Source organism: Panthera pardus, unplaced genomic scaffold, assembly GCF_024362965.1.
Source record: "Panthera pardus isolate Hobbes unplaced genomic scaffold, ASM2436296v1 HiC_scaffold_6, whole genome shotgun sequence".
Lineage (NCBI taxonomy): Eukaryota > Metazoa > Chordata > Mammalia > Carnivora > Felidae > Panthera > Panthera pardus.
Window position 1 is genome coordinate 10,932,214 of NW_026526991.1, and position 16,623 is coordinate 10,948,836.

At 61.6% G+C, this 16,623-nt stretch overlaps 1 protein-coding gene across 3 annotated transcripts; it reads left to right on the top strand.

The window, feature by feature from the left end:
- Positions 1-631: 631 nt before the first annotated feature.
- On the top strand, positions 632-16,392 carry RAC2 (Rac family small GTPase 2). 3 transcript variants are annotated; one of them, XM_053895099.1, is made up of 7 exons: positions 632-791; positions 2,669-2,740; positions 8,419-8,536; positions 9,141-9,203; positions 9,546-9,705; positions 12,997-13,128; positions 15,516-16,392. In XM_053895099.1, the coding sequence occupies exons 1-6, from the start codon at positions 778-780 to the stop codon at positions 13,125-13,127; spliced, it is 558 nt and encodes a 185-aa protein (XP_053751074.1). In that variant the 5' UTR covers positions 632-777; the 3' UTR covers position 13,128; positions 15,516-16,392. The 3 variants fall into 3 exon arrangements, with proteins under 3 accessions (XP_053751074.1, XP_053751073.1, XP_053751072.1); XM_053895098.1 differs by lacking the exon at positions 15,516-16,392 and adding an exon at positions 13,777-14,547 and having other exon boundaries at positions 633-812; XM_053895097.1 differs by having other exon boundaries at positions 634-812.
- The last annotated feature ends 231 nt before the right edge of the window (positions 16,393-16,623 follow it).

The following is a 16,623-nucleotide window of genomic DNA, read 5'->3' on the forward strand; positions in this document are numbered from 1 at the left end:
GGAGCACTGCCCGTAACTTCCTTTTTATTTCTCCTTCTCCATCAGCGGCCCCCCACCTCCCTTCCTGCCCACCCCCCGCGCCCCTCCCCTCCTTCCGCACTCTGGGATCCCCGTGCTTGGGGGAGCCTTGTGTATCGCTCATGCAATCCCCCGGCCTGGAGTGTCCTCTCTCCGGCACCACCTTTCAAGTGCTGGCTCACATGTCACCTCCCCGGCCCCGGTTCTCCCTTCGTGTAGCCCCGAGGTCCCCTCCCTGGAGATCCCTCTTGGCCCCATCACTTCCTGCCTTGTTTTATAGACACACGTGCGAGGTCTTATCTTCCCCAGGGATGGGCTATACCTTTTGCGCCCTGGACTCACCGGCACCTGAATACCGTGCAGGGCACACACTTTCAGCTCATTGAGTGTTTACCACTTAGACCCGAGGGGGACTGAGCTCCTCAGGAAGCCCGAAGCCTTTGGAGAACTGCTCCAGCCCGGCGCCGTGCGCAACAGGTCAGGCCCCAGCCCAGAGGGTACCCGGGTCTCCTGTCGGTGCCCCAGCCGGCACCTGAGGGGCCCCGGGCTGATCTGCCAGACCGCATGCTCCGCCCTCTGCAATCGGCTGTTGGGGCAGCAGCTTGGGTAAGTTCCCCTTCCGCTTCCTCCTGCCTCCCGTCCTACTGAGCTGCTCTTCCGTCGGGGGGGACCTCGCCAGGCTCTCCAAACCCTTGGAGCCCGCAGAAACGCTCCGTGCCCCGAGCTGTCACCAGCGCCGCCTCCCAGGCCCCGGACGCGATGCAGGCCATCAAGTGCGTGGTGGTGGGAGATGGGTAGGTACCTGGCTGAACCTCTCACCTGGCCGGAGCCGCCCGACTGGGTTACCCCTGAGACCCTCCCGCCCTGCAGATGTAGGAGTCCCTGGGAAGCAGCTGGGAGGGGCTGCTCCCTTCTTGTCCCCGGGGCCCAGAGAAAGCCCCCCCTCCCCAGGTGGGCAGAGGACAGCTCCACTCTCTTTTGCCCACTTCCCTCCGGAAGCTGCCTGGGGGGAGGTGGTGGACGGTGCGGGGCTGGGGGTAGATGTGCCCGGGGCCTCTCACCTACACCCTGAGAGCTGGGACAGGTCTCTTATGGGACCTGTCTTCCACTCTGTGGAGGCAGATGGGGCGGGGGTGGAGAACCAAGAACCTGGCCTTTCGTCCGCAGGCTGACCTGGGCTCTGGTCACTGGCTTGCTCTGCTGTGTGTCCTCAGGCAAGCTGCAGAGCCTCTCTGAACCTCAGCTTGCCCATCCGGGGAGAGGCCACGCCCCTGGGGTTGATGTGTGGGGGTCACCTGACATACTTCGAGGGGCTGTCCTGTGCTCAGGGTGCTCAATAAATATTACCCTCCTTCCCCTCCTCCCTCCCTGACTCTCCCCTCCCCCTCAGCCTGCCTGGTTGGGGAGGACTCGCGCGCGCGGGGGATGTGGGCAAAGAGCAGAAGGGGGAGGGGAACATGAAGGGAAGGGAGAGGGCAGGAGGGGTGGGAGGGTGATTGGGAGGGCCCGTGCCAGGTAGGCTGGGCCGAGGGGCCTTCTCAGCCGTGGGCCTCAGTCTCCTCATCTGTACAACGACTGGTCCGAGATGCCGATCTCTGACGCCGGCCGTAACAGCGTCTCAGGGTCCAGCCCACAGGGGCATCCTGGGTGCAGTCCAGCCTACCCCAGCATTTCTGGCTGGGCAGCCCTCCGTTCCCACCCTCCCGTTCTGCAGAGGGGCAGCCTGAGGCTTTGGGAGGCTCAGCTCTTTCCTGCCCTGGGTCGCAGTGGCCCTGACACGACGGACCGACTTTGGCTCCGATGGGTCTCCTGGGAGCGGGTCGGTTTATCAGAGGGCCCTCGGCTGATTCGGATGTGCTGGCCGGCCTTATCTGCCCGCCTCTCTGCCCAGCCCTGCTCACTTCCGCTTTGTACCTAATCTGAGGCGGGGAGGGCAGAAGCCAAGGGCAACGTTCCAGTCATTCAAAGTTACCTTGGTGGCAGGCCCTGGGGAGGGCGGCGGTGGGGGAGGAGAAGGCGGCCAGCCTTCTCAGAACAGGAAGTGACGAAACGAGGGCCCAGGGGCCGCCCCTTTGGCCCCGGGCTTCCCGTGGCGCTACCTGTACCCCCTCCCGGCCCAGCCGACTCGCAGACCCAGGGAAGAGGGCCCGAATCGTGGCCAACACTCTTCAGCGCTCACTGTGGGTCAGGCGCCGGGTTCTCCCCTCTCTCCAGTCTTCCCACCCACCTAACATTAAGCCCATTTTACAGGTGGGGAAGCTGAAGCTCAGAGAAGTTAAGCAATTTGGCCCAGACCTCATGGGGTTTGAGGCCAGGCCTCTCTGACCCCCAAAGTCTGTGTTCTTAACTGTTACTCTCTCCGGTGAGGTTGGGAGGGACAGGCTTTCCCTAACACGGACAAGCTGCTACGCTGTCACACGTGGTGCTGGCCTCTTTTACAAGCTTCGTGCTAATTTACTACTCAGCACACTCCTGGGAGGATGGGCGCATCGCCGTTTTCTAGACGGGGAGACTGAGGCCCAGAGAGGTGGGCCCCAGTCTCCCCCCCGCCCCCCGAGGGCTGGGCCAGGGGATAGTGCAGGTGCTCAGAAACCTCCGTGTCTCGGGCAGGGCCCGTGACCGCTGTCCTCTCGAACTTTCTGCCTTTCAGAGCCGTGGGCAAGACCTGCCTTCTTATCAGCTATACCACCAACGCCTTCCCTGGAGAGTACATCCCCACCGTGTGAGTCCCCGGGGAGGGGAGGGCCGGGGCGCTGGGAGGCTGGGGAGAGTGGCATCCTCGAGCCCACCCCCTTTTCAGACACTTCCTGTGTGGCGGCCCGTGTGGGCACCTGGGGGTCTCTGCCTGGCAGGGGTGCCTCATGATCTAGCCAGGAAGCAGCGATCGGCGTGGAGATGGGCATTGAGGGCGGGGGCCGGGGCCCCAGGGTGGGAGAGAGCCGCTGTCCAGCTGTCCAGCTGGGCCTCGGCAGGAGGTGGGATGTGGGGCTGGGTCCCAGAAGAGGGGCTGGGATGGGGTGGTTGGAGGAGGGGGCAGTCGGGGGCCTTGACACGGGGGAGCAGACAGCAGACGCACGCACGCACGCTGTTAGGGGGGAGGGCACTGCCCTCTGGAGGCCAGTGGGGAGCCCTGCCCTGTTGTGGGATGTGGAGGCGGGTATGTAGGAGTTCGTGGGTGGCAGCCTCGGGAGGGGGGGTAAGTGGGAAGGCGCCTGCCCCGCCCCCACCAACCCTCAGCGGGTCCCTCCCTCCGCAGGACAACTCCCCAACCCTTAGCACTGCATTCAAGGCTCTGCAGGGCCTTCTCCCCACCTCGCCTTCCGGCATCGTGGCCCATCACTTTGCTTCGTGTTCTGCCTGCTTGTGCCCACCAAACGCTCCCTGGGCATTCTGGCCTCAGGGCCTTTGCTCAAGCCGTTCCTTCTGCCCGGAGTGCCTTTCCTTCCCAGGCGTCTAAGACCCTCAGGCCAGCTCCGGTGCCCCCCACCCCCCACCTTCCAGGAATCTTTCTCATGCAGCCTGACAGGACCTCTCACTCCCTTGAGTGACTGTATCTGATCCTTCCTGTGACTGTGTCTCTGGAGGGCAGGGAGCCTTGTACTCTACGGTCACCCTGTTATCTCATGCACATCGTCTTATACCTGATAGACGTGTTCTGTGTTGGCCTGAATTGAACTCCATGGAGAGGCCCTCGGAGGATCCGTCAGAACTACCCACCATCTATGGGGGGGCCTATCGTGTCCTGCATGAAATGCCACACATGTGTGCCCTCCCTCGGTCCTCAGCAGAGGTGGCCGTTATACCCAGGCCACTCACAGGGGAAGCTGCGAGCCTCACGGTGCCCAAGGGGCCTGCCCCCCAGGACGCCAAGCAGCCGGCCGGGCCAGGGCAGAGAATCCTGGGTAGGGACCCTGGAAAACGGGCTTCAGCACCAGCTCGGCTTCCGAGTCCCCAGATGGCCTGGTGCCAGTGTCCAACCCTCTCTGCACCTGCCGTATCCGTCCGTTTGCCATGGATCATCAAGTGTTTATCAGGCATCTCCTAATGCAGAGGCAGGACTGGCTCTAAGCCTGAGAGGGCACAGCTCCCGCAAAAGGCCGTTGTCGCCGGTGGTGCCCTGGCCCGGCCTGCCTTCCTGCCTCTCTGCCTGTCCCAGCTGGGGGGGCCCGTTCGCTGAAGGACCTTAGACCAATCATTTCTCCTCTCTGAGCCTCCGTTTCCCTTTTTTATAAGGTCAGAGCTGGGCTGGGAAATCCCAGGCTCACCGCCGGGGCACTTCTCCTGGGCAGGGAGACGAAAGGCATGCTCTCTGCTGCAAGACGGTGGGACCAGCAGAGGCCAGGCTAGGGCCAGTGGTTGCCAACGACTTGGAGAACCCGGGCTCCTGGTGGCCCTTGGTGGGCTCGGGACACCGGACGCCCCTTGCAGACCAACAGATAAGAACGAACCAGGCAAGGTCTACCTTCCCAGGACTCTGGGGAGTTTGGGTCAGACCCTAGGGCCATCTTGAAATTCTTAACTTTTGAACAAGGGGTCTTGCGTTTTCATTTTGCATCGGACGCTGCAAAGTATGTGGCCAGTCCTGCATGCCATGCTCCTTTGTCGTCCGGGACAAGAGTCGCTCAGCTCTGGACAAGCCCTCTGAGAGGCTCCTACTACACGCCTGTTCCTCTGTGATGGGGAGGGAAAGATGAGTCACACCGAGCCCTTGACGTTGGAGGGCGGGGGCAGCCGGGGGGAGTGGGGTTAGGGAAAGCAGGAGATCCCTGTTTTCCTAGGGGGGATCCCCCTCCTCTGGGGACAGTCGGGTTTGCTGAGGCTGGGACACGTGTGCGGCCAGCACGTGGTCAGATGAGCAGGTGAGCTGAGCACAGTCATTGCCAGGCGTGGGGGGTTGACAGCTCAGGGTCCAACAGATGGGGAGACTGAAACTCATGAGCATGTCGCTGGTGCTCTGTAGTGACTGGGCGCTCTGGCTGCTTCGAGAAGGTGCCAGAACTCAGCCACCGCCGGGCGGCTCAGCCGGTGGGAGAAAAGAACACCCGGTTAATTTCGGCCAGCTTGGCCAGGACTCGGTTTTCGTTTTCATTTCACCTCCTGGCAAGCCAAGTGTGGAATTCTGTGCACAGCATGGCGTCCAGCCCCTTCTGGGCTCTCGCTGCCCCCCGCCCACCCTCCTGCCGCCGAGGGTGTGGTTCCCTCGCTGGCCCCAGCTACCCTTCTCCAGACTTCTCCACCTCGTGGCTCCTCTTAGCCAAGATGATCACGTCCACCCCCCCCACCCCCCCCCCCCCCCCCCCGCCTGGTGAAGCCCCTCAGCGGTGCCCCATTGTCCTCAGGACCAAGACCCGAGTCCTAACGGTGGTCCACACCCTGCCTGACCTGGTCGATCCTCCCTGGTCCCCACATCACCAGCCACGCATGCCCCCTGGTCTCTGCGTTCCTTTCTGAAGGTGGGCTTGGGTGGGGGTCAGGTGATGCTGGGGGCTGAGCCCCCTTCCTCCTGCCCCCAATCCCCTCCTCCACTCCGTTGCAGGTGTAGGGCTGGGACCAAAGCCCCATGTAACCTGGGGCAGGTCCCTCCGAGCCTCCCTGAGTGTGTGTCCCTCGTGTGTGAAATGGGGACAATGGTAGCAGCTGCTTCCTGGGCCCACTGAAGTGGCCCAAGTACGAAGGGCCTGGAACAGTCGTTGACGGCTCTGGGTGCTCAGCAGATGTGAGTTCCCTGCCTTCCCCTCAGCTCAGGGATGCCCCAGGCCCGGGCTCAAACCTCCGAGTCTCAAGCCCTGAAGTGGCCTCAGCGTTTCCCAGGTGGGGATTTTCTGAATCTAGTCCTGGCTCTGCCGCCGACTGACTGTGAGATCTTGGGCAAGTGCCTTCCTGTGTGTGGGCCTCAGTTTCCTCATCTGGGTAAGGGGGTGAGGGCTGGCCAGAGCGGTTCCTCTGGTGCTGACTGCCTGTGGATCTCAAGGAAGGGGGGTCCCCCGGGAGGTGTAGACCGCTGGTGCATCCTTGCAGTAATCCCTCAGGCTCTGGAAGCTGGGCCTCTGGGGAGGGACCGGTGTGTGTGTGTGTGTGTGTGTGTGTGTGTGTGTGTGTGTGTATGGTGCAAGGGATCTTGGGAGGCTTTCTGGCACCAGAATTTCAGGCTGGACATTAGAGAGGAGAGTGTCCCTCCTTCCTCAGCGTGTCCCAAAGGAATGTTTCCGACCGAAGCCGAAGACACCAGAGGCGCGTCTTTTCCCGTGATGCCCCGCGGTGTCTCCCTGGACGGCGCCTTCTTCCTGAAACCCCACAGGGCATGGCTGGTAGCTAGAGTTGGTACACAGAGCCCCTACTATGTGACAAAGGCCTCAGGGGCCTCAGGGTGCAGTGAGGAACAAGCCAGGCGTGGTGTCTGTTGTTTGGGCAAAGATTGCTGGGTTGGGGCCTGGATGGGCGGGCTGGGAGGCAGGAAAGGCTTCTTGCGGGAGATGACCTTGACATGGGGCTAGAGGGGAGATGACCTTGACACGGGGCTAGAGGCGGCTGAGTAAGAGTCAGCTGGGCACTGGGGAGGCGGAGTGAGGGAGGAAGCAGAGTGGAGAGTCAGAGAAGTGTTTGTGGCAGCTTCCAGGCAGTAGGGAGCGGGGCTCTCTGAGGAACCGAGAAGTGACCCGAACACTCCATGGATGAATAAGTATGGGGTGCTAAAAATAGCAGGCTGCCCACTTTTGGGGGTGCGTGCATGGGTATTTCTCAGAACAGTTGTTTCGGGAGGCACCCTGAAGCACTGGGGCTTCTGCAGCCGGTCACCAAGCAGCATTCTGGGGCGGCTTCCTGGAGGAGGTGGCGTTCCAAGGGCTTCAGTTCAGTCGGCTTTAGTTCCCATCTACCTGCATGTATTGGGTGCCAAGCCTGGGAAGCAGCCAGGGCCCTGTGGAGCCCTGACCCCCAGCAAGATAGAGACACACGGATTGCCTCTTCGAGGTCAAGATAAAGCGGTTGCCTAAGGGAGGGCACAGTGAGCTCTTTCCAGGTGGAGGCTGGGGGAAGGGGGAGGCCCCCTCCCCCTCCCCACGGCAGTGGAGGAACTGCCTGGGCAGGAATTTGACTCTTGAACGGGAGGTGGCGTCTGGGTGGGAGGCACGGCCATGATCAAGCTCAGGGAGGTGGGCAGCGTGAGCCTTGCCCGGGAAAGAGCTGGGCTGATGTATGAGGAGAGAAGGAGGAGGATCCTGAGGTCTCAGTGGGCCAGGCCAGGGGACAAGGAGCAGGTGGCTTTTGTGGGGAGGGACAAGGTGATGATCCTTAGCCCCCGTGGGCGGGAGGTGAGGGCATCTGTGGTAACCCAGCTGGGGCACAGGGCAGTGAGCGTCAGACGTGAGCGCTGGGACCCCACGCAACTGGTTTCTAACTTAGTTTGGTCCCTCGCTGGCTGTGGGGCCTTGGGCTATACCTCTCTGATCCCAGTTTTCTTTTCTATAGGCTGAAAAACCAGCACTTTCCTTTCAGGGGTATGTGTAGTGAGAAATAGTGTTGGGTTGGATTAAAACAAAAAAAGAAAAAAGAAAAAAGAAAAGTCTGGAAGCTTGTGTGATGGCCCTGGAGGCCTCCCTGGTGCTGGTGGGAGATTTTAGCTGTCGCTATTGACATCCCCCTAGCAACAACCGCCCCCCCCCCCCCCACCCAACCCTTTGGCACATGTCTTTCCTGTATGTGCTGGTGGCATTTCTCAAAAGTGTCACCCCCCCCCCCCCACTCCAAGCCCCCTGCCACCAGCCTGGAAGACCAGGAATTTAGCGCCCCCGGAGGTCCTTCTGCCAATGCAAGATAAGGATGCTGGACAAATACCTCGCTTCCTGCCCCTCAGGGGTCGGGGGCGGGGGGGGGGGGGGGCGCCCTGTCTCCCAGCTGCCTCTGCTGGGACCCCTCAATAGCGCCCCCCGGAACAGCTGGTGTCCCTTCTTTGCCTCTTCCTCACTCCCCTCCCGAGGCTGCCACCTCCTCCGCTCAGGGTTTGTTTCAGGGGAGGACCCCACCCGCGACAGGGTGACCCACATCAGTGCAGCACAGGAAGTGGGTAAATTTGATGCGGGTCGAGACTTAGGGGGGATGCTCTGCGACGCCCCCCCCCCCCAAAGTCACTTCTTCAAAAGATAGGCCAAGGGCAGAAAAGGGACGGAGAGACCATGTCTTTCTCTGGAGGTTTACCTGCATTTAACACTTTTTTTAAGGTAATGAATCAGTAATGGGGAAAAAACACCAAAACCCAGAGGGAAAGCCGACTGCACAGGGCCATGCGAGTCTGACAGTGGCCGCCCCTCCCTGGGCCTCCGCACCAAGCAACGGGAGGCCGGAAGGAGGGCCCGGGGTCCGGGGCGTGGAGACTGACCCTCCTGTGTTGCCTGCTCCCCGCAGGTTCGACAACTATTCAGCCAATGTGATGGTGGACAGCAAGCCCGTGAACCTGGGGCTGTGGGACACCGCGGGGCAGGAGGACTATGACCGCCTCCGGCCGCTCTCCTACCCACAGACGGTGTGCTTCCCTGTCCTCCTGTCCCCAGCCTGAGCTCTTCCGCGCCCTCTGGGGGCGACGCCCTGGGGCCAGGGCCGGGCAACCCTGCCCCTGTCAGTAATGACCCTGCTGGCCAGAGCGGGGCCTCCTCCCCTCCCCGCCTGCCTTCAGCTACCCTGCTCTCACTGTGCCCATCTCCCCGGCCCCCCTGCCTCATGGGCTCTGGCACCCCCCGGGGCTGCCCAAGGGTGGGGCAGGAAGATCCTGGACAGGGCCCAAATAGGGAGCCCAGGACTCTGAGTCCCAGGGGTGCTGGGGAGGGGAGGAGAGATGGGGGCGAGCCTACAGGCTCTCCCTCCGGGCTGGCTGGGAAAGGGCTGGTGACCAGAGGGTAGGTAGTGAGTGCCCGGTGAGGAGTACGGGCTCTGGAATCCCGGGTGACAAACCCGGGGCTTCCGTGAGCCTCACTCTCCCCACCTGTAGAATGGGGCAGCCTGTCATGTGAGGATTAGTCCCTTAGAAAAGCCTGGATCAACAAACAGCTCGGTGGCTGCCCAGGTGTGGGAAGGGCCCAGGTGATGCCTCCAGGCCTCTCACGGGTGACCGTTGCCTGCTCTGTCCCCAGGACGTCTTTCTCATCTGCTTCTCCCTTGTGAGCCCTGCCTCCTACGAGAATGTCCGTGCCAAGGTGAGCAGGACAGAGTGGGGCCTTGGGGGCTTGGGGCGGGTGACCCGGGGTGGGGGGGCGGGGTTGCTGATGACTTTAGGGCAGGGGCAGGGGCAGCGGAGGGTCCCCAGTGCCAACCAGGGCTGTGAGTCTCTGGGGGTGAGACTCAGAGGGGGCTCCGAGGGGGCTGGGGTGGTTAGCTTTACTCCCCACCCTCTGTAACCTCGTCCCCTCTCCTCCCCACACCCCCTCCTCCCCGCCTCGCCGCCTCTCTTCTCTCCTCACATTCGGTGCCCCTCCTCTCCCCGTTCCCGTGCCCCCTCCTGCCCGCACCGCCTCTCACCCCCCCGCCCGCCCGCCCAGTGGTTCCCTGAGGTGCGGCACCACTGCCCCAGCACGCCCATCATCCTGGTGGGCACCAAGCTGGATCTGCGGGACGACAAGGACACCATCGAGAGGCTGAAGGAGAAGAAGCTGGCGCCTATTACCTACCCGCAGGGCCTGGCACTGGCCAAGGAGATCGGTACGGGGCTCGGGGCTCGGGCTCAGAGAGGGGAGCCAGCTGTGGGGGGGAGCCCGCCTCAGCCTCACGCGGGATTAAAGGGGCTCCAGGGCCAGGCCGTGCCGGGGGGGGGGGCGGGGGGGAGCTGTCTGTCTGGGGACGAGCAGCCAAGTGGAGCTTGAGTTTTCCAGGAAGGCTTCCCGGAGGAGGTGCTTTGCCTCAGGTCTGAAGGGGTGATTTCCCTTCTGCCTCCTTCTCACTTCCCTTTCCCCAGGCCCCCTCCTCAGGCCAACTCCTCTTTGCCTCCCGATTACTGGCCCAGAGAAGTAAAGTCACCTCTCAAGGTCACACGGCCAGCAGGTGACGGCACTGGGAGTGGAATGCAAGAGAGCACGTTGCCGGCTCGGCGGCTTCCTCGTGGCGGCTCAGGGCTGCCTGCACCGGGGAGGCCGGCACCAATGGGTCCAGCCTGTCCCCTGGCACCTGGGCCTGCTGTCCCTGGTCAAGGCCTGACCTGCCTGCGGCCTGGGGGTGGGGCTCTTGCCCCAGAGCCAAGCGTCCCCAGCCGAGTTTGGCCACTACGAGCAGTGACCCAGCTGCCCGGGGCGCTCTGCCTCGACACAGGGTCCTGAAGGCCCAGGGTTTGGTCCCTGAGGAGGCTGGGGCCCCCCTCCCCGCCACCCCCCCGCCCCAGCCCTGCCTCAGCCCCACACTCTTCCTTCCGCCGGAACTGGGAGGGCTCCGGGGACTCACATCTCTACAGGAAGAGAAACCGCAGCTGCCCCCCCACCCCCACCCCCTTCCTGTGACTAGTCCACTGACATGGCCATCTTTCTCGGGGGGCCTGTGGCTGCCTCTTAAGCCTGGGTCCCGGACCCCATCCTGGGGTCTTTGGCTCCTAGGCCTGCTGGCTTTCCTCGCAAATACCGGGCCTGCCCCCTTGCCCTCTCTTGTTTTCTGACCAGCCTGTCCCCCACCTCCTCCTGCCCGGGGCTGACTCCCCAGCCTGCCTGTGAGCCCTTCCCTTCTAAAGCCTGTGCTTTGGGACAAGGAGAAGGGGGCTAGAAGCCTGGCTTCCGGTCCTGGCTCCAGCGCTGACTGTGTGTGTGACCTCGGGAGAGCGGCCACCCCTCTCTGGGCCTCAGTCTCTCCGTTCACATGGGCCGACCTGCACACGCCCCAAAGGTCCTTCCTCCTCTATAGGGAGATGGCTCCGGATCCTGCCTTGGTCTCTAGCCTCTCCCTCCTGGAGCTGATCCCCAGTGGGGGTGGGGCAGGGGCACGGGCAGTGACTTTGAACTTGACTCGGACCAGCCTAGGCCAGAGGGGAGGCCGGAGAGGAGGCCTGGGGGACCTGCTGGTGTGATGAGAAGGGCGGAGGCCGCCTCAGCCCCCAGCCTGTGGTGGCGAGTTGGGGAGGCAGCTGAGGTCCCGGCTGGTATAATCGCGGCTGGCTGATGGAGACTGAGCACCTCCTGGGTGCTGGGCCATATACCTCCCCTCCTTGTTCCCATGGCAGCCATGAAGGAGGGTCTCTGGTTGACCCCACTTTACAGAAGAGGAGAGTGAAGCTCGGGGAGAAGTCGCCGGCTCAAGGCCACCCAGCCAGGCTAGGGCAGCTGGCAACCTGGCTCCATTAGTCATGGAGATCAAGGGCATCTGCGGCCCCCCTGACCTGCCCCCACGCCCTCGGCGCTCCTCTACCCCACCTGCCTCCGCTCGATACGTGTCCCAAGTCACCACGTCCTAGACAGATGGGAAATTGAGGCACAGAGAGGGGGACTGGCCAGAGTCCTAGGGTGATCAGAGGCAGAGCTGAAGGGAGCCCAGCACCCTCCCCCCACCCCCCTCTACCTCCACTCAGGGCCGTTGCTCTGGATGCCACTCAGCTGAGAGGAAGCAAGGGGGTGGCAGGTGCCAGGGAGGAGGCAGTTGGTGGGTGCGGAAGAAGTCGACGCTGGCTGTGGTCCCTCGCAAGGAGACAGTGGCCAATGCCCGGCGACACCCTTCTAGGCACAAAAGGGTTATAAGATGATGACACTCCGGAACCTGAACCTGAACCTGAACCTGAACCAAGGGAGTCTGGCCTCTGCCAGCCAGGCCCTGGGACCACTCTGTGCTCTCCCTGCTGGGAATATGCTCCCGAGTACAGGGGACACAGCCAGCATGTGACTTTGTGCAAGTGACACACTCTCTGAACCTCGGTTTCCTTGTCACTGCCCTTTCTTTCTTCCCAACCCCAGGGCATCTGTGGGCTTCCTCCTTCCAGGGGCAGTCCCTCTTGAGGTCCTGGCTCTCCTCTCCCCAGCTGTGTGTCTCTGGGGCCCAGGCTTCCCCTCTCTGGGCCTGTTTCCTCATCTGGGAAGTGGGGAATCACAGTATTTCTTCACAGGGTTTTTGGAAGCCCCTAGCTCAGTGCTTGGCAGGGGCACCTATCGGCCTTGGTCTGCTTCCTTCCTCCTAGAAGGGCAGACTCCAGGGGGACAAAGTTCCCCTTCCTGCCCCTGCCTTTCCTCTGGTTCCTGAGGTCAGCCCCAGCCCTCTCAAAGAAGGGGCTTTGTGGTTCCTTACTTCAGGGAAACGATTTGTGTTGTAGCAGAAGTGGGAACTCAGGCAGGTTCCTTCCAGAAGGGCATGAACGCGGCCCCCTGGGAGTAAGGGCTCGGCCTGACCATCTGTGCCCCGGGCTCCTGCCCTGAGCGGTCAGGTAGGAGAAGGCTGGTCCCCTCAGCAGGGAGGGAAAACTCTCTACTCCCGTTCCCCTCACTGACAGTCCCCAGCCGCCCCAAGGTGGACGAGAGGCACCCAGCATGTGACTTTGGACAAATGATTTCCCACCTACGAGCCTCAGTTTCCGAATCTGTCAAATGGGACGATGTTAAGGAATGGTCAGATGGCACTTGGAAGGTCCTGGTGACCGGGCTGTGAGCACCTCAGGCCTCCCGAGGGGAAGCGTGGAGGCAGGTGTGCGGCTAGTTTTTTCGGAGAAACTGAGACGTGGAGAGATTCAGTCACTGTCACTGGAGCCCTTGTTTCCTTTAGGAATGTGTCAAAATTCCTGCCTGCCTTCCCTAAGGGCTTACGTGTCTAAGGAAGATACAGACCTGCTCTTGTGGGTCTTAGCCTCTCTTTTGGAAACCAGGCTCCCCATTTCAGACATGGGGAAACCGAGGCACAGAGTTGTGGATACTCTCCTCTGAGTGGCACAGCCCAGGTGGCCCCCACAGCCTGGCACAGTTGTGTGGCTTGGGAGAGGTTTCTGCCCAGGGCCGGCCCCTGACCTGGGCCTGCCCTCTTGCCACCCCACCCTAGACTCGGTCAAATACCTGGAGTGCTCAGCCCTCACCCAGCGAGGCCTGAAAACCGTCTTCGATGAGGCGATCCGGGCCGTCCTGTGCCCCCAGCCCACGCGGCCACAGAAGCGCCCCTGCAGCATCCTTTAGGGTAAGAGCGCCTCCTTCCCCGCTTCGTGACCCGTCCTCCACCTGCACACAGCAGGCTCTGGCTGGGGGGCGGCGGGGTGGGGGTGGGGGGTTGTCTAGCCACTGCTCAGTGGCCTTGCGTTTCACCGGGAATGGCATTTAGGCCAAGACAGAAGGGCAAGCATCGCAGTGGCCTCAGTTTCCCTATTTTCCTGAGCCGGTCCAGCTCAGTGGAGCCCAGTTCCCAGCAGGAAGGTGCCAGAGCCAAGGCATGGGTGTCGCTAGTCTCCCACCCTGCCGACCCTGCCGGAGGCCAGGGATGGGGACCGGGATGGGAAGATGCGTTGGCCCCACCCCCCAGGAGAGGGGGGAGGAGCCAGCACCTCACATAAGAGTGGAGGCAGGGCAGACTGAGCTGAGACTCCAGTGGGGGCAGAAGGGGGACCAGTGTGGGTTGGAGGCAGCCTGGAGACGTGGGACTAGAAGGGTGGAGAGGCCTTGGTGTGGTGGGCAAGCGGGGGGTGGGGGGGTGGTGGCGGGGGACTGGTGGGAGGGCCAACCTGGAGCCAAAGCCAGGAGGCTGCCGTGAGCCTTGAGCTGGGAAAGCGGCGAGGGAGCAGGCCGTTCTGCTTGCCATCAGATTCTCACCCCCTGCGTGTCTACCTTCCAGGTTGCACCCAGCCCTCCCAGCCAGATGGTTCTGACCTCCAGGGCCCTCCCATAAAGCCCAATGGCACCCCGGCTGGCCACGCTGTACCCTCCCCGCCCGTGGTGTTTCCTAGCAGAGGGCTGCAGAGCTTGGTTGATGGGCTTCTCTGGGCTGGGGGGCCCCTGGGGCTGGAAGGGTGTGAATTCGCAGGCTCTGTTCCCAACCCCTGCTGCTCCTGCCCTCCTCCCCCCTCCCCGGGGGCCAGAGGGGAGCCCCCTTTGCATTAGTGCTGTTCGTGCCCGCTGCCACACAATGGCAGCGTCTACCCCTTTGCCCCAGTCCCACCCGACGCCTGAATCCCCTCTGGAAATTTCGGGCCAGATTGTCGCCAGTATGCCTTCAAGGACGGGTCTCTCGCTCCCTCCTGAGGCCGGCTACTACTCCAATATTGGTGGTCTTGCTTGTCTGAAAGTTCTCCTTCTCCTGAGCCAAAGTGAGTGTCTCAGAAGTTTGCTCCTCTGGTCTGAGCGCTCTTCTTTGGGGCAACATGAAATAAACCAAATTCTCTGACTGTCGGCGGGTACCTGCAACCACCCGTCAAAACCCTGGGTCCCGCGGACTCCTGCCACCCCTCGAGGCTTTCTCCACCGCTCACAGGACCCTGAGCTACATTTGCCCGTAGGAGTCTTAAAACTTTCAGACGCTGCCAGCCAGGACTTTTGCTATTGCAAATGGAAAACCTAATTCAACCTGCTTAAGCAGAAAATAAATTTACTGATTCAAATTTGGAAAGATCGTGTCTTCAGGTGCAGCTTGATCAAGGAGGGAGGGGGAGGCTCAAATTATGTCATCAGGGCTTGCTTTCCTGTACCTCTTTGCTCTGCCTCCTGCTGTCTGGTTCATTTTCTGGCAGGTGTCTCTCAAGAGCATTCTTCCGGGTTCAAGTTGGGCAAAAAAAAACCAAAAAAAAAAACCAAAAAAAAAAACCACACAAAAAAAACCCAACCCACAAGTATCTGCCCCAGGCAAAGTTCTTTTTTTTTTTTTTTTAAACATTTTATTTATTTTTGAGACAGGGAGAGACAGAGCATGAACAGGGGAGGGTCAGAGAGAGGGAGACACAGAATCTGAAACAGGCTCCAAGCTCTGAGCTGGCAGCACAGAGCCCGACGCGGGGGTCGAACTCACGGACCGTGAGATCATGACCTGAGCCGAAGTCGGACGCTTAACCGACTGAGCCACCCAGGCGCCCCATGCCCCAGGCAAAGTTCTAATTAAGGTTTACTCTGAATGGACCAGCTTACTTGCGGGTCATATTCAACCAATCGTATTTGGTGGGGGGAGGGTGCTGAGCTCTGATTGGCCAGGCCTGGACCACACCCCATGCTGGAGCGAGGGGTGGTTCCAAGCCGATGATAAGAACCTTATCTACTTAAGGTGGAGGGGTTATCTCCCCAAGGAGGACTCAGACCTTGTTGGAGTTCCGGATTATGGGTGTCGAGCAGCCAGAACTCCCCAACCACCCTTATTGCGGGTCACCGAAAGGGTCCCCACAGGGTAAGGAAGCAATGCCCGTCCCTGGAGGCACGAAGCAAGAGCGAGTTTCTTTAAGAGAGAGAGAGGGGACTGTGCTCCCACCTTAGAGTTTCCTAATTGACAAGTGCCAGCCTTTGCGCTCCCGTGGATGGTTGCTCTCCTCTGTCCAAGCTTCATGCACGCTCCAGTGCACGTTTATGGCGCGCCTTCTCCCTCTGTTCCAGGTGCGGGGTCCAGTGCTGCACATGAGCTCCTGCCCTCGGGGGCTGACACTCTGGAGAAGCTACATGGAAGCTACAAGGCAGGAATAAAAAAAGAGAGGTCTAAGACCCCGTCCCCCGCGGCACAGAAGTCCCCCCCCCCCCCGGTTGCCAGCCCGCGAAATGCTTTGGGTTTCTGTTCTCTGCGATTCTCTGCTCACCGCCCCCGCCCCCCCCCCCCCCAGCTGCCCCCATAAGTCCTGATGTTGGGAGAGGCAGGGCCCTCCACCTCACCGGCCTCCCAGGAACCCCCACCCCCTTGAAAGGAACTGGGTTTAGCCGGGGAAACCCCATGGCGCCTCTCAGCCTCCGCTCAGACAAGGCCTTTCTGTTTTTAAGGTGACTTCACCACGGAAACAAGCCACCCCCCTGAAAACCCCACGCCTGCTCTCGCTAGCATGTGGCGAACACAGACCCACCACCCCCCATAATCGGACACGCTGGTTGTTTGGAAGCCCTGGGGCGCCCCCTCCAGTCGTCCAGAGTCTGAAGCGAACCTCATTTGCTCCCTGCTTTTCCGGGGCCTCCAGATAAATCTGGGACCCCTTCCCTTGACTCCAGAGGCCTGGCCACACCCGGCCTCCAGCCTCAGACCGAACTCTCATTTCCTCAAAGACCTCTCTTTCGTCTTAGCCTTTGGCACACCCTGGTCCTCTTTCCTCGAAGAATTTCCTTTGCGCCTCTAACTTCCCTAGATGCCAAGGGCGCGCGCGGGGTGGGGGTGGGGGGGTCTCTGCTACGTGCCTCTTCCCCCGAGCCTGCCCCAGTGGGCACAGCCCTTGCTTTATGCCAACAGCAACGCCAGGAAATAAATTCTCTCACCACCGTGCGTTCTCACCTAGCCGATATTATCTCATTTAATCCCCCTCCGGGCCGCCCAGTGTAGGTGTTAGCAGCTTGGTTTTGCGGAGAAGGAAACAGGGGCACAGGAGGGCACGGGAGTCGGGCTGGAGCTCAACTCACTACGGCAGACACTCTCCTTTCCCATCTCCTCCCACTGCTCGCATCCTTCCTGCTGGCAGAAACCTAGTTTTCGGGGAGAGCCGCGAGGTCCCTCGCCCCAGACCAAAAC

Coding starts and splice junctions, on each gene's coding strand:
- RAC2 (XM_053895098.1), top strand. CDS start 778: ATGCAGGCCATCAAGTGCGTGGTGGTGGGAGATGG. Junction 813..2,668: donor TGCGTGGTGGTGGGAGATGG/GTAGGTACCTGG, acceptor TCTGCCTTTCAG/AGCCGTGGGCAAGACCTGCC. Junction 9,204..9,545: donor ACGAGAATGTCCGTGCCAAG/GTGAGCAGGACA, acceptor CCGCCCGCCCAG/TGGTTCCCTGAGGTGCGGCA.